A 15,708-nucleotide genomic window follows, 5' to 3' on the forward strand; every position below is an offset into this window, starting at 1 on the left:
ATTTGATAAAACATTAAATTCCTGACGGAAACGGTTTTTAGGCTTTAACTTCAAAATTTTCTATGGTCACCCGCAATGTTTATTGGCTTTTCGGATTCGTCTCGGCGAGCCCTATCCATAGACACCCCGTTTGTAGGAATCCGACGTCAAAAAATTCAAAAATTCGCCCTCCCACCCACCCTTTTGTGTCTAGGCAGGTAGACTTTTTCGCTGGGCCAGAAAATATTTTTTCTCGATTCGATCGGTTTATGCAAGAACTGTATCAGGGTGACTTATCAGTGTAAATTTAGGTAATTTAAAGGGTCCTATTGGGCAATTTTGACCAGTTTACGAATTTAATTACGTCGTAATATTTACATTTGACCGCTTCCGGACGTTCCGNACACGGCGCTGCTGCAACTGGCTTTAAATTTAGTTTATCACAGATCGTCATAGCCTATGTGTATGTTATTCTGGGTTATAAACAATAATGTAAAGTTTAATCAAAATCCGTTCAGTTGCTTTTGCGTGAAAGAGTAACAGACATGATAACATCCAAACGTCCATACAAACTTTTGCGTTTATAATATTTAGGAGGATTTATTGAACCCATACATACACCTAATACGTATTATACAAAATAATAATGATTGATTATAATTTGGTAAATGATGATGACGTATTGTGTTACTTTAATTGGCTTATGTTATAATAAGTAGTATCTCCTTGCACATTGTGCCATGTTGGGGGACCGTATGAATGACCAACAGTTGGTATTGGTCTCTGATATTAATCTGTTTTAATAATGCGAACTGCGTGACTTTTTATACAATATAGATTAAAGGTAAATGACGTCACAGCATCAGCACTATACGTGATAAATGTGCTGACACTGTGAACGTGATCAAGATGAGATATGAAGAGATTAAGTAATGTACANTACGTTCCGTACCTTTCAAAAACAAATGTCTCCTCGGCGAAGCTGCTAACTTAATCCACTCATAATGTACTACGCTAGTACTAATATTGCTTCAATGCTCACACCGGTGCGGTGTAATAATATCACTGCATTGGCTTAGTATTATAATTATCATACACAATGTTTTATTTATGTATTACTTAACACATTATTATGTATTAGAATAGGTAGTTATCTACGTGATTGCTACCTTGTACCTTTTAATTTACAATCCTCCAATATTTTTGGAAAGTAACTGTTATTTTTAGGGCCATAATCACGGAGTAACTGAAGATCTTGCGGGTGAGATGTTATTGGCTGACGTATCGGTCTACCCTCTTTCGCAGTTTTGTAATACGATCGCCTCCGGTACCACTGTTCACCAATTCCCTATTTTGTCGCAACACTCAGGCTGAGTTGCACCACCTTATTTTAACCGTAACATTAACCGGTGCTTTTTGTATGGAGTTTGAGAGATTTTTGACGTTTGTCAGTTAAAGTAAGATGGTGCAATCAAGCCTAACTAATAGTATCTGACTGTTAATTTTTATAACGATCTTCAATAACTTTTATAACCCTATTCAAAGACAAATAAACATTCTATTTCATCTAATTCTACCCCCTAATATTAAGGTACTCTCAGCACCTTCTGTCACTCACCTGTGTCCATTTCAATAATAAACTGGCATGTGGGCGGTGCTCTGATAGGTAGACCAGAAAACAATATTCCACTATGATAATTATATCTAAAGAATTCAGGCCTTCAAATACATAATTGTTTGACTTTTGCATGAAATTTCAGGTACACAATTTAACCCGATTGTAATCTTAAGTATTGGTAACGCCCAAAAGGCGTATTATACGTGCACAAGTCAGAACCACAGTCAGAACTATGCACTGAAGTCAATGCAATTATAAGATTATTCAACCACAAAAAACAAGAAGTGATATTTATGTTTGGAAAGGCAAAGGCGTTCATTAGCCATAAAAATCCGTGTATAGAAATTAATTTCATTCGTGTCTCGTCGTATTAGTCAGAATTACACCAAAGGCGCTTTAGTTACACAGCCTATTAGATGACCTAGTAACACCGAACTGTCCCTCCAAATTCATTAACAGGGGGGCGCCACCATCGTTCAACTATAAAGTTTCCAACATGGCAAAAATCGGAACCAGCGATCCTGTATTGACGGTGGCGCCCCCCTTTCAATGAGATTGGTGGGACGGTTTATTGTATTGAGTCTATACGAAGGCATTACTTGTTACATACAAAATGTTGAGGTTGAGAGCCATCTGCCACACATCTGCGCCCGGTGAAGCTGAGCCGCTCACGGCTGTCTGTTGGCGGCATGTCTTAAATACGCAATGTTCAAATGTGTGGAATTCATTCATTACTAAATAAGTTACAAAATTTGAAGGATTTTTATTTCACAACGCATGAAATTAAGTAAACATACCATTAATGCTTATTTTCTAGTATTTAAGAACACTGTAGATAAGTACTATACTGTTTTTAACTAACTTCTACAATATTTGAAACCTTGTAAATGTACTCGTAATACCGGATCTATCTGATAATGGAGTAGGTACTGTCGTTAGAAAGTAAGGCGAATCGGATGATGATAAAAGCCATAGTTTTTTGGGTGAACAGCATTATGTGCAGTTGAGTTTTGATTTAAAAAATATATTAATAAATTGGAAATGGGTATTTNTTTTCATTCTGCGACTGTACAAATAGTGAATGCTGTTGGAACATTTTTTAAATAAAATAAAATATCCCCCGACACGCTTCAGCTCCAGTACAGATGACGTGGCACTTTATTGAGACATGATATCTCGTGGACCTTTTGAGAGAAATCGAAGCGATGTTACTTGTCTTTTGTATGACTTGTCTTATAAGTGCTTTTATAAAAATATCAAACAAAATGAGCTTCCCAAAGAAAAAGAGGCCCAGTGCAAGGCGTACTTAGTCAGCAGTCGAGTAATTTTTCAGGCGTACTTACTTATTTATCTGCAGATCCGACTGCACAGCAGCTCGAGTCTGCAACAGAGCCCGCCGCCGCCGGCGCGCACGCAGCCGCCGCGGCGCGCCGCTGCCACCGCGCCGCTCTGTAATCTGGACAAATAATTACTTTCAAGAGATGATACGTTAACCACCTACAATCAAAATAAGTAATAGTTAAGTATAGCCTGACCAGGAACATAAAAACCCTGGCATAGAGGCGCGTCAATTGCATTTGATAGTGCAACACTGAGTACAGTCGTACCTGTGTTAAATTAATAGGCTAACTATATGTATCAGGACTCAGGATTACGGGCTAATTTGATATTTTCATAAATTAACGAAAAAAATTATTATAGGTAACCTGGTTTAAATAAATTAAATGAAACCATCAATCGAGCTAGTAGGATTTATTTTATTATTCATCAATAATCAAATTTAGAACTTGAATATTCAACTGCAATGTCTGCTCATGAACGCTTCAAACTCGGTACTTCTTTCCCAATTCCATAAAATTCAACACTTAGAAAGTGACAATTTTTTTTAAAATAATAAGTTGAAACAAACCACAGCTGTGGGTCTAGACAAAGTGCAAATTATAATCGCAAACCAGTCGAAAAGTGGTCGAAAAGCCCCTTTTTTGTATGGTTTTGACGTTAGTTTTGATGGATTCGATTTTCGATTCGATCAAAAAGTGCGTTTTGTCTAAGGGGGCTGATTTTCATAGTGGACTGTACTATACGATAACCATGTCAGTCAATTTGACAACCTTTGTCGGAAACATTATTCAATGAAAATATTGTCCGAACCCTTAGTATTTCTCTTCGACAAATACTTTAACACATTGTGAACCACTTTTCTTTCACGACTATAAAAAGATTTTAGCAATTTAATTGACAAAATCAATTGCGCACATTTAAAATAAAGTTTGTTTACACTTTGACAGCTATAGACTGACATGCAAGATGACAATGACATGTTAATGAAGTTTTCAGTTACTGTTGCCATTAAAAGAAATTAGTACCATTAGTTTTCCGCAACATGGCGAGGGTTTTTATGTTCCTGGTCGGGCTATACCTACTTTATTAAATTATCACACAACGATATCACAAATGATTTTGTGTGATTTATGATTTATTGTGTTTTACGAAACGCCCTATTAATAGCCGGGCGTGTAATTATTTCTGCAACAAGACTGATACCTAGCTATCTTCACGTGACGTCATTACTCATTAGCCGGGCCAGGATGCGCGCCGTGATTTATTTATCGACGTCAAAATGTATGGGCAAAATCCGCTTATCACTTAACACTTACAGGTTTTGTGGTGAAATTTATTATTCTCAATCTCGTTTTTCTTATGAAGTGTCAAATTAATTGTAATCTGTTTTATGTCTTGATATGACAAAAGAAAATACTTAAAGTATGGAGAACGTACCTTTCAAAAACAAAATTGTCTCCTCGGCGAAGCTGCTAACTTAATCCACTCACACCCATTGAGTTATAATGTACTACGCTAGTAATATTGCTTCAATGCTCACACCAGTGTTATAATATCACTGCATTGGCTTGATCTGCGAATGTAAAATTGAAAGAAATTAGTATTATAATTATCATACACAATGTTTTATTTATGTATTACTTAACACATTATTATGTATTAGAATAGGTAGTTATCTACGTGATTGCTACCTTGTACCTTTTTATTTACAAGCCTCCAATATTTTTGGAAAGTAACTGTTATTGTAAGGGCCATAATCACGGAGTAACTGAAGATCTTGCGGGTGAGATGTTATTGGCTGACGTATGATCGGTCTACCCTCTTTCGCAGTTTTGTAATACGATCGCCTACAGTACCACTGTTCACCAACTCACTATTTTCTCGCAACACTCAGGCTGAGTAGCACCACCTTATTTAACCGTAACAATAGCCGGTGCTTTCTCAGCCTAACTGATAGTATCTGACTGTTACTTTTAATAACGATCTTCAGTAACTTTTATAACTCTATTCAAAGACAAATAAATATTCTATTTCTATTTCATCTAAATCTACCCCCTAATAATTAGGTACTCTTAGCACGGGCTGTCAATCACCTGTGTCCATATCAATATAAACTGGCATGTGGAAGGTAGTAAGAAAACATTATTCCACTATTATAATTATATCTAAAGAATCTACACTTGAAGAGAAGAGGAGGCCTTCACATTTGCATGAAACAGGTACACAATTTAACCCGAACGGTAATCTCCAAAGGAGTACCTATTAAACGCGCACAAGTCAGAACCACAGTCAGAACTATGCACTGAAGTCAATGCAATTATAAGATTATTCAACCACAAAAAACTGATATATTTTATGTTTGAAAAAGGCAAAGGCGTTCGTTAGCCATAAAAATCCGCGTAATATGTCAGAATTTCACCAAAGGCGCTTTAGTTAGGTACACAGCCTATAGCATATACTGGAACCAGCGATCCTGTATTCACGGTGGCGCCCCCCTGTAAATGAGATTGGTGGGACCAACTCATTTACCTACTTACCAACTCAAGTATTACTCATTTACCCACTTTATACCTACTCATTTACCTACTTACCTACTCATTAATGCTTATTTTCTAGTACCTACTATTTAAGAACACTTTTTGTATTATTAATAATAATTTGTAATATTATTCCATTTTCTTCCCTAAACTGTGAATTTTTGACGAATTTTAATATCTAATTACTACATGTGATATATCATTGAAAAGAAGAGAAGCTAGATATGTTTTTATGATCATTGGCAATCTATTATCACCTTTAGTCCATCACCATCCTGTAATACTCATGTTTATGAATGAATAAAAGATTATGATTATGATTATGATTAGTTTTTTTTAATCGAATTCTAAGTTGAATTTTTTATCGTGCTTTTTACTTTTGTTAAACTTTGGCGACTCGTAACTAGCTATCCAATCATTATCTAGATAGCGGTTGAAAACAACCGAGAAAAACATTGAAGCAGTTTTAGATCAAACTTTGGAAAAAAATTAATAAAAACAAAAATATCAATTAAAAGAAAAGTAGCCCACTTAGGGTCAAATGGGCGAATTTGTATTCTTAAAATGACCTTACCTATACACCCACGAAGTTTGTCTAACGTTCCGCCAAACACTCTGTATAGTTTTTTAGGATATTTTATACGGGATTATATTCGAAAGCGATTGTCCCCGTTGGTAAATCAAAGGCTTTATTGCTTGAGCATTCGCCTCGTCATCCTCATGAAAGCTCTTATAGCGGTTGTGTAGATGATTATAATCTGAAGAATATCCTGCAAATAACTATTCTCCTACCATTAAGAAAGTGTCAAATTGAACTAATATTAGAACCAATGTCCCACTGACCCTCGCGCAAAATGCCATACGAGCCGGAGTTGGAGCCGACAGCCGCCGCAGCGCGCGCCGGCGCAGCAGGCCCGCTCCGCCGCCGCACCACAACTGCACCACACCACCGCCACACCTCCTGCAGCCGGATCTCCACAAGTCGCGTGGAGTACCTGGATGCGGGCAGCGCAGGATTGGTCGGTCTTTGTGGAAATCTTTGGGGGAGGTCGTTGTGGAAAGCGTTTGGCCAGCAGTGGACGTAATTTGGCTGAACTGAACGAATGTAGCTTTATCTGGATGCTGGCTCTGAGTTCTCGTGTATAGTTGGTAATACCGTTCTATTCATATTTAGATATTTATTTTAAAAAAATAGTAAGCTAGTTACATAGTGTTAACTAGAGAGCTAAGGTGTGTTTTCTTTTTAGTAGGTATAAATCGTTTTATAAGTTTGTATCCCTACCTCATTTTTGAATTAAAAATGCTTAGGGTCGAGTTTTTAATAGTTCTAAGTATAGTAATAATGTCTGAAAACTAGGTACCTATTCTGTCCAAACATTGGAATTAAAATGTCAAGTGACCTACTGAACAATTTGCATTGAAACTACTGTGCTGCCATTCATTATAAACGCACGCAAACGATGCGCAGTCGCCAGCAAAAGGTCACCATGTCGACACCAAATCAATGCTCTGTGACATAATCCGCGGGTGCTTTCTTTCTGATCATAGCATAGTAGCGGCAGATCCAGTGACTTCACGTGATGTCCACAACTTCACACTGCGCCATGATAGGATTGCGTGGCAGGGATGCCAGCGAATCTGCTCTTAAATAACTATAGGCAATGAATTGATGAATTTTAATTTTTGCGACGGGTCTGGGTGTTTTCTATGTATAATATGTATTTATTTACAAAAAAAGGTATTTAAGTATAATGTTTATATCCGTTGTCTAAACCCGTTGTCTTCCCTTGTCTAACCCGTTGTCTAGTACCCATAGTACAAGCTTTGCTTGACAATGACAGAATTGCCAGACGAAATTTTAATTGGTTTAGATCTTTTTTCGATTGCGAACTACCGATAAAGGTATTGTTTGCCACATTTTAATACCTTAAGTGGAAGAATGGCATTATTAGGTCACCTGCGGTTGGTCGGTATGCTGAGCTTTCTGCATCAAAGTCCACTGTGTCTGCGCCCTGCCTCCGACACTAATAATTACGACTGTTAAATACCTACTGACAGTAGAGACTTTATTTTAAATCATTTCGGTTGGCACGCAAATATAAGTTTTATTCCACTCGAAGGTTTTTATTATGTGACCACTATTGGTCTTCTATCATTAGCATTACGTTGATGCCTCGTTGACTATGAACTAGGGATATTTCTAATTGCTAACCCTGCCGGGTTGCACCATCTTACATTAACTACGAGTATAATAAACGTCAAAAGTTTGTCAAAATCCATACAAAAACACCGGATGTAGTTATAGTTACCGTTACGGTTAAAGTTAAGGTGGTGCAACTAAGGCAGAACACACGGAGCACGGACACGCCACTTGCACCAGTCCTTCAAACCATACATTACATTACAGAATTTGATTCTTTACTCATGTGGTATCAATGCGTGGTGAACTGGTGAAGAAGTAGTAACTAAGTACTCGCTAGAGCTAAGAGCTGTGTATCTCTGGAAGAATATATAATCGCAGGACATTAGACACACTATTGATGAATATTTGTTTGGCAATAGTAATTGAAATAAAGGTTTAAGGTGTATTAATAAGTACTCACCTATCACCATGAATATGGTTTCTTACATACTTACTTCTCGCTGCTGTTTGTTTTCTTTGGTGCATGTCGTAAATTTAGGTACTGAATGCTTTAAAAAACTATTTTCAAATTAAAGTTAACTACGAATGAACTAGGTAGTGAATTACGCTTTAAAAAACTATTTTCAAATTAAAGTTAACTACGAATGAACTAGGTAGTGAATTACGAATTGAGTCAAAGTCGAGACTATTATTTTTGGTCTATAAATTTGGACAATTTGATCCTTAAAAGTGGTAGGTTTATAGACGACTGGTGCTATTAATTATTCAAGATCTAAGAATACAGAAAGTATCTGAGATGCAGTATCAAAATTAAGATGGGTATCTTAAGTGGGTAGGTACTTAAGCCAAAGTATAATAACTGCGGCGGAAAAGATTAGGATACAGATTATAGGCTACCTTTGTCACTTTTTTGACGATTTTAGGTGCGAAATCTTGGTCTACACTGAGTAAAAAGCCATTAATTCATTTCATTTCACTGCGTAAGTTTGGAGAAGCTATGTATGTCGGACGAGCAAGAGTAATCTCAAGCTTGTCAAATATGGAGTAAAGTAAAAATGGTCATACCATGGGAATTGTTAGCGGTAGAACGTGAGGACTCTAGTGGTTGAACTGGAACCAGAACAACACCATATTTACCAAGTATGCCACAAGTAACTTCGGCAAAGTGCAGTTCTCTATCTTGCGATCGAAAGTAGGTTGCAGATTCACTGTCGCGGTGACAATGCTTCCGCGTGCGTGTGCGTGTTGCGTGCACGTGCAGTCGAATAGAATCTATTTTTCGATCGCGATGTAATTAGCAGCGGCGATGCTCTTAAATGGCAGTCGCGGGCGCCGGCGGCGCGGGCGGACTCGCCTTGTAGGGCGGCGGAGCGCGAGCCAGCGCCGCCGCCGCCGCTAAATAGCCGCGCGCCGCCCGCCGCCGCCCACTGACGCACCCGCCGCCGCTGCGCCCGCGCCGTGAGTCCACTCTCCTACTTGCCGCGCTGCCTGCCTGACTCAGTCCAAAATATAACAGTGATCCATTAACATTGGCTTTTAATACAGTGGCAGTTTCGCTTTCATCGGTGCGGATAAGTGCTGAGTGTCAGTAACCGGTGTTGTCGTTGTTCCAGGTAAAGGAGCGCTTGTATCGTGTCTTGTGAAACGTAAGAGCGTACCCGAGCGACCATGTGTGACGACGATGCGGGCGCGCTGGTCGTAGACAACGGCTCCGGCATGTGCAAGGCCGGCTTCGCGGGCGACGACGCGCCGCGCGCCGTGTTCCCGTCCATCGTGGGCCGCCCGCGCCACCAGGGCGTCATGGTGGGCATGGGGCAGAAGGACTCCTACGTGGGAGACGAGGCCCAGAGCAAGAGAGGTATCCTCACTCTCAAGTACCCCATCGAGCACGGCATCATCACCAACTGGGACGACATGGAGAAGATCTGGCATCACACCTTCTACAATGAACTGCGCGTCGCCCCCGAGGAGCACCCCATCCTGCTGACCGAGGCCCCTCTCAACCCCAAGGCGAACAGGGAGAAGATGACACAGATCATGTTCGAGACCTTCAACTGCCCCGCCATGTACGTCGCGATCCAGGCCGTGCTGTCTCTATACGCCTCCGGTCGTACCACGGGTATCGTGCTGGACTCCGGCGATGGTGTGTCCCACACGGTCCCCATCTATGAAGGTTATGCGCTGCCCCACGCCATCCTCAGGTTGGACCTGGCCGGTCGCGATCTCACGGACTACCTCATGAAAATCCTCACCGAGAGGGGCTACTCCTTCACGACCACCGCTGAGAGGGAAATCGTGCGTGATATCAAGGAGAAGCTATGTTACGTAGCTTTAGACTTCGAGCAGGAAATGCAAACCGCGGCAGCCTCCACGTCACTGGAGAAGTCCTACGAGCTGCCCGACGGTCAGGTGATCACCATCGGCAACGAGAGGTTCCGTTGCCCGGAGGCGCTGTTCCAGCCCTCGTTCCTGGGCATGGAGTCGTGCGGCATCCACGAGACCGTGTACAACTCCATCATGAAGTGCGACGTGGACATCCGAAAGGACCTGTACGCCAACACGGTGCTCTCCGGCGGCACCACCATGTACCCCGGTATCGCCGACAGGATGCAGAAGGAGATCACGGCGCTCGCGCCCTCCACCATCAAGATCAAGATCATCGCGCCGCCCGAGAGGAAGTACTCCGTGTGGATCGGCGGCTCCATCCTGGCCTCGCTGTCCACGTTCCAGCAGATGTGGATCTCCAAGCAGGAGTACGACGAGTCGGGCCCCGGCATCGTGCACCGCAAGTGCTTCTAAGCCTCCCCCGCCTCGCCCGAGCGTTACCCAAGCGCACTTTTTCATTTGCTTTTATAAAATTTTATACTTTCAAAGTGAATATGTATTTATTTTATATGATTTGATGGAGACTGGACGCTCTTGCGTTACGTTGTAAGTGAGCTAAATATAAGTTTTTGTGGTTTAATTATAATTTCGTTACGTTAATGGTGAGTTTTTTTTTTCTTACCCTCGACACACATGCACAATGTAATGCTTCAATGAGTCACCGACTCGACAGCGTTGCCCATATTAGGCGTGGTGTAGACGTGGCGATGGCAGGTATAAATAAACAAACGAGTGCGATCGAGTGCAGTTTAATTTAGTATCGATGCAGCGGCCAATTGTCTCGGCGGCAACAATGCACCCGCCTCCCCGCGCCCGCGCCGCCCCGTCGCGGCTACACGATGATTAGAAAGCTATTAAAAGAACACATCAATAAATAGAAACATTACACTCATGTCAATCACACGTGAAATATGATTAATAGACTAGAATAGAGACTCATAATCATAGTAGGTACACCTGAAGACTTTTTGGCACCTGTTGTTAGTTGCAAGATGTCTCTATCCAGCTATTAATACCATTAATTGAATATAGTATTGAGGTTTCAGCCCTTTAGTAGCAATAGAAAATTGTACTGACGCACAGTTTAAAATAAAGAATGTTTGCCAATAGGTACAATGTAATAAAATTGTTCTACGCTTTGTAGGCACAAAATAACTTTACCTCTCGTGTAAAACATTTTAATGATACGGAAAATAATACACTATGTTTCTGTAACACTGTTATATTTTTCAGTTACAAAACATTTACATAATTGTGGTACTTAATTATACATAATATATTTACAACTATATACAAATTAAACATAGCAGTTTGTTTTAGGAATAATTTAGTAAACACTCAGTTTTAGTTTTGTGAGCTAGCACACTCGAGGCTTCAAGCGGGAGGTGCCGGGAGTACGGTCAAACACGACAAAAGCAGATGCACTCATCGATGACACACACACTAATTGAAATAAAGTTCTGAACTTCTGAGAGAAGAAATGTAAGTAGTTAATTCTAGAACTAGTTAACAAATCTAGAAGTTGACAGAAAGCGTACATAAGAATGTCTTAAATAGAACAATAATTTAAGGTTCACTCTGTTTATTTGCTGCTGGTGTAGAGACTGTGTTATCATAATGCATAAAGTGTAAAGCTTTGGGTTAAATAAATCAATCGGGTAATAAATGAATCAGCTTTGGAAGGATAAAAACCTACATAATGTTTTTTTATTAAAATTAACTACTTATTTTTATTCATTCTGACTTCAATTCAGTATGCAAACTTAAGTAAGTGTCAATGTTATCCAGTCGTAGTGACGATATCGCGGATCGCGTGCATATTATGATTTAAATAAATACACATATGTACACATTACACTACCTACATTATTATGTACACAACGAACAACACGTAACACGTATTCGGCCAACACATTGGCCGTGCAACGCAACTATAAGGAAGTTCAGCACCAATCTTGCGGGGAGTCGCGCGCCGAGCGGCGCCGCGCCAGCGCCGCCAGCAGCCGGCAGCGCGCGGCGGGCGCGGCGGCTCACAGCAGCCGCGTGTCGGGGGGCGCGTCGTCGTCGCTGTCCACGCACTCGAAGCGGATGTGGCGGCCGTTGGAGCGGCGGCGCTCGGCGTCGGAGGCGGGCTCGGGCGCCGCCGCCGCCGCCTCGCCGCCCGCCGCCAGTCACACCTTGTCCTCGCCGGCGCCCGGCGCCCCCGAGCGCACGAACTGCAACACAGGGCGGTCACTCGCGGCCGTCGCACGCGCACTCCAGCAGCCGCCGGCGGGCACTCACCGAGACCGTGGTGTTGGTGGTGGAGTTGGCGCGCGGCCGGAACGTCAGCACGCGCCAGCGCCGCCGCAGCTGCGCCAGCACCTCGCCGTTGCAGAAGCAGTACAGCACGGCCACGCACAGCCCCTGCAGCGACGTGCTCAGCGCCGACACGTACTCGTAGGCCAGCCAGTAGCGCGCCGTGCGCGGCGGCCGGAAGGGCGTCAGCAGGTACTGCAGGCCCAGCAGCGGCGCCAGCAGGCACGTGGCGCGCAGCGCGTGCAGCGCCGTGGCCGAGGGCCGCTGCGAGCCCGCGCCGCCGCCCACGCCGCCGCCGGCGCGCAGCTTGGTGCACAGCACGCGCACGATGTTGCACAGGAAGCCGAGATTGAGCAGCACGGCCACGCACACCAGCACGGCCAGCTCGGGCCGCGGCGCGCCCTCGTCGGCCCAGCACAGCGGCTCGGCGCCCAGCGCGCGGCGCGCGGCGTGCACGGCGGCGAAGGGCGCCGGCAGCAGCCAGCCGGCCGCCAGCAGCGCGCGCACCAGGCGCCGCTCCGACACGAAGGCGCTCACCAGCACCGTGTGCAGGTACAGGCCCTCGCACAGCATCCACGTGTAGTTGGTGAGCAGCGCGTACTGCAGCGCGGCGTTGAGCGCGCGGCACCAGGCGGGCGACGCGGCCAGCGTGGCGGGCGCGCGCACCACCAGCGCGTACCACGCCAGCCACAGCGCGTTGTTGAGCGCGAACGACGCGAACAGGTTCATGTGCACCGTGATCCGCGCGCACCGCAAGCTCCTGCGCACCCAAGTTACGGAAGGTTATCTCTGATCGATCGAGTTTCCGGGGAGACAGTGAAAACTTTGAAACACTCACTTGAAGTAGGATAGTATCCCGAGCGACAGGAGAAGCGCGATTAATGAGACGCTGTAACCAGTCTCGTACACCACGATGATGTCACTGACATCCTGCGAACATTAAGAATTATGCAATGTTATAATTAATTATTAGGTGTCAATTACGGAGAGAAGAGTCAAAATGTTACCGACATCTTCGGGCTTGTAGCAGGTGGTGTAGTTGGACCAGGGGTTGCCGGTCTGCGGGTGGCGCCACCAGGTGCCGTTGGCGGTGCACTCCTTGTGCGCGAGTACTATGGCAGAGAGGACAGCGAGTTCGGTAAGTAAAAAACGCTTATACGATCTGACGATATAATTTGGGTTTGTCAATGGAAAGAAAAATAATCATATACTCGTACATTCCTGCCTAAACTCTGCTGCTCTGACAAACTTTGACTATAAAATTCCTATAGATTTTTTCTTTAAACGAGAACTTTTAATGGTAAGAACGCAAAAGTACAGTCGCTTGTATTAAACTTCCTTCAACGTAGTAAGCTGAGCTAAAACTAAAACCTTCCGTGCTAGCTCAATCTAGGTACTTGTGCACATGATCTTGAGGACAAACGTCTATGGCGTAATGTCGAAGAAATCACATTTAGCATAGCCGGTTTGTGTCCTCTAAGGGTTTCCTTTACGAAATCAGGTGTTAGTAGATAGGGGTGGGGGGGTTGTACGCACGCTCGGGGCGGAAGCCGGGCACGAAGTCGGGGCAGGGCGCGAAGGCGGTGGCGTTGGCGGCCGTGTGCGGCCAGCACACCCAGCTGTCAAACGTGCCCTCGCAGTACACCTCTGCAAACGATTAACACCGCCACTTTAGCACCAAGCTTCAACAGTAGCAGTTTTATTTAATCAACCGTAAAAATAAACGCGTATTTTCACCACCTATGTTATTTTAGGTTTTACTGTGGTGGCAATTAAATGTAAGTTACATCCTTCTTAGAGCATAATTTTTTTTATCCACAACGAGGAAGCTCTTAGCTTAATTTTTTGTAATTAAGCATTATTGAAAAACTAGGTACTTATCAAAACTATAAGGGCCTCTTTCACCATCTCAGAGTAAAATTCCAATTAGTTATTCCTGATTACCTCTACTTAGCAAGCAGGTAAAACATGAAGTATTTTAGCGTTATTCAAGGACGGTTAAATTCGATAAACTGCTACTCATGACTTTAAGCAACGACTAGCCTACTTCTATTTTGGACTTAATTATTTTATGTATTTAATTTTAATGTTATTTGACTATTATTTAATTTATCGTTTTAATTATTTGACAATTTTACATATTGAAATTGATATTATAAATTATCTGTATTGTATAACTTGTTGGCGCGTTGTACTTTCTGTAAGCCTTCAAGCAGATTATAAATAAATAAATAAATAGCCTACTTGACACTTTACTCAGAGTTGGTAAGCCCTAAATCTTCTTTGGCACTTTTATATGCTCAACCAGAACTTAATCGGTGTAATTTCTGTCTAAATGATCAGATACTGACCTGCGGGCGGCGCGGTGCTGTTGTTGGCGCGCGCGCAGGCCGCCTCGTGCTCCTCGCGCCGCGGGTCCTCCATGGCGCTCCTCCGCCTCACTGCATCTTCAACTCCTGCGCAGCGCGACGGATCTGCGGATAATCGGAAACACATTTGCTATCAGTAAGTAGTCCGGAAACTTGGAGTTTAATATTTGGCCCTATACTGCTTGACACAACTTGACGTACTTATTATCTATCTAAATATACAGGGTGACTGGAACTAAATCCGCCATAGCTAATACGCGTATAGAGGAGGTCATTTGCTAATTATTGAACCTTACTTTCTATGACTAAATATAAATAAAATAAATAAAATAAATAAATGACTAAAGTTTTATAGTTTAGGAGATATGTCAATTTTTATACTTTTTTCAGATTTTTCCGAAGATCATTGACAATCCATTATCACCATTAGCTTTTTTTTAAATCGAATTCGAACTTTTTTGTTGAACTTTGGCGGCTCGTGGCTAGTTATTCAATCATTATCTGGATCTGAAATTTATTTTATTTTATTTAACTAAAGGTTTATTCGATATATGGGTGTTTTCTATGTATAATAAGTATGTATTTACAAAAAAAAAAGTATTTAAGTATGTTTATATCCGTTGTCTAGTACCCATAGTACAAGCATTGCTTAGTTTGGGACTAGAAGCGCAGTGTAAAATGTCCAAGGATATTTATTTATTTTATTTTTTTTATTTTATTAGTATCAAATAAAAAAATCGGTTAAAATCATGCGAGAAAAAAAATTAAGCAGTTTTTAGGTAAAATTTCGGAAAAATCTGAAAAAAGTATAAAAATTGACATATTTCCTAAACTATAGAAAGAAAGGTTCAATAATTAGCAAATGACCTCCTCTATACGCGTATTAGCTATGGCGGGTTCAGTTCCAGTCACCCTGTATATGACTGACTGACTGACTGACATATCAACGCACAGCCTAAACGACTAAACGTAGGCACTTGAAATTTAGAAGGGACGTAGCTTAGGTACCGTAGAGGTGCACTAAGAAAGGAATTCCCG

General features: G+C 42.4%; 2 protein-coding genes and 1 long non-coding RNA gene across 4 annotated transcripts; 2 read left to right on the forward strand and 1 right to left on the reverse strand.

Annotated features, from left to right (window-relative positions):
- The first annotated feature begins 9,018 nt into the window (after positions 1-9,018).
- LOC114366695 (actin, muscle-type A2) lies at positions 9,019-10,613 on the forward strand. The gene is made up of 2 exons (XM_028323639.1): positions 9,019-9,076; positions 9,232-10,613. The coding sequence occupies exon 2, from the start codon at positions 9,287-9,289 to the stop codon at positions 10,415-10,417; it is 1,131 nt and encodes a 376-aa protein (XP_028179440.1). The 5' UTR covers positions 9,019-9,076; positions 9,232-9,286; the 3' UTR covers positions 10,418-10,613.
- Positions 10,614-11,220: 607 nt separating this feature from the next.
- Positions 11,221-14,735, reverse strand: Dh31-R (Diuretic hormone 31 Receptor). Of its 2 annotated transcripts, XM_028323645.1 has the most exons (6): positions 14,653-14,735; positions 13,838-13,948; positions 13,313-13,413; positions 13,140-13,231; positions 12,287-13,061; positions 12,135-12,219 (listed from the first exon to the last, which is right to left on the reverse strand). In XM_028323645.1, exons 1-6 carry the CDS (start codon positions 14,723-14,725, stop codon positions 12,175-12,177), a joined length of 1,197 nt encoding a protein of 398 aa, XP_028179446.1. In that variant the 5' UTR covers positions 14,726-14,735; the 3' UTR covers positions 12,135-12,174. The 2 variants fall into 2 exon arrangements, with proteins under 2 accessions (XP_028179444.1, XP_028179446.1); XM_028323643.1 differs by having other exon boundaries at positions 11,221-13,061.
- Positions 13,355-14,777, forward strand: LOC114366702 (uncharacterized). Its single transcript, XR_003657044.1, has 2 exons — positions 13,355-13,439; positions 14,645-14,777. It is a non-coding gene; the product is annotated as an uncharacterized LOC114366702 (long non-coding RNA).
- The last annotated feature ends 931 nt before the right edge of the window (positions 14,778-15,708 follow it).

The sequence above is a fragment of the Ostrinia furnacalis genome, unplaced genomic scaffold (genome assembly GCF_004193835.3).
Source record: "Ostrinia furnacalis isolate ACB-3 unplaced genomic scaffold, ASM419383v2 OfSCF0664, whole genome shotgun sequence".
Classification (NCBI taxonomy): domain Eukaryota; kingdom Metazoa; phylum Arthropoda; class Insecta; order Lepidoptera; family Crambidae; genus Ostrinia; species Ostrinia furnacalis.

Coding starts and splice junctions, on each gene's coding strand:
- LOC114366695 (XM_028323639.1), top strand. CDS start 9,287: ATGTGTGACGACGATGCGGGCGCGCTGGTCGTAGACAACGGCTCCGGC.
- Dh31-R (XM_028323643.1), bottom strand. CDS start 14,725: ATGGAGGACCCGCGGCGCGAGGAGCACGAGGCGGCCTGCGCGCGCGCC. Junction 13,414..13,837: donor GCCCGGCTTCCGCCCCGAGC/GTGCGTACAACC, acceptor TCTCTGCCATAG/TACTCGCGCACAAGGAGTGC. Junction 13,232..13,312: donor CCTGCTACAAGCCCGAAGAT/GTCGGTAACATT, acceptor TAATGTTCGCAG/GATGTCAGTGACATCATCGT.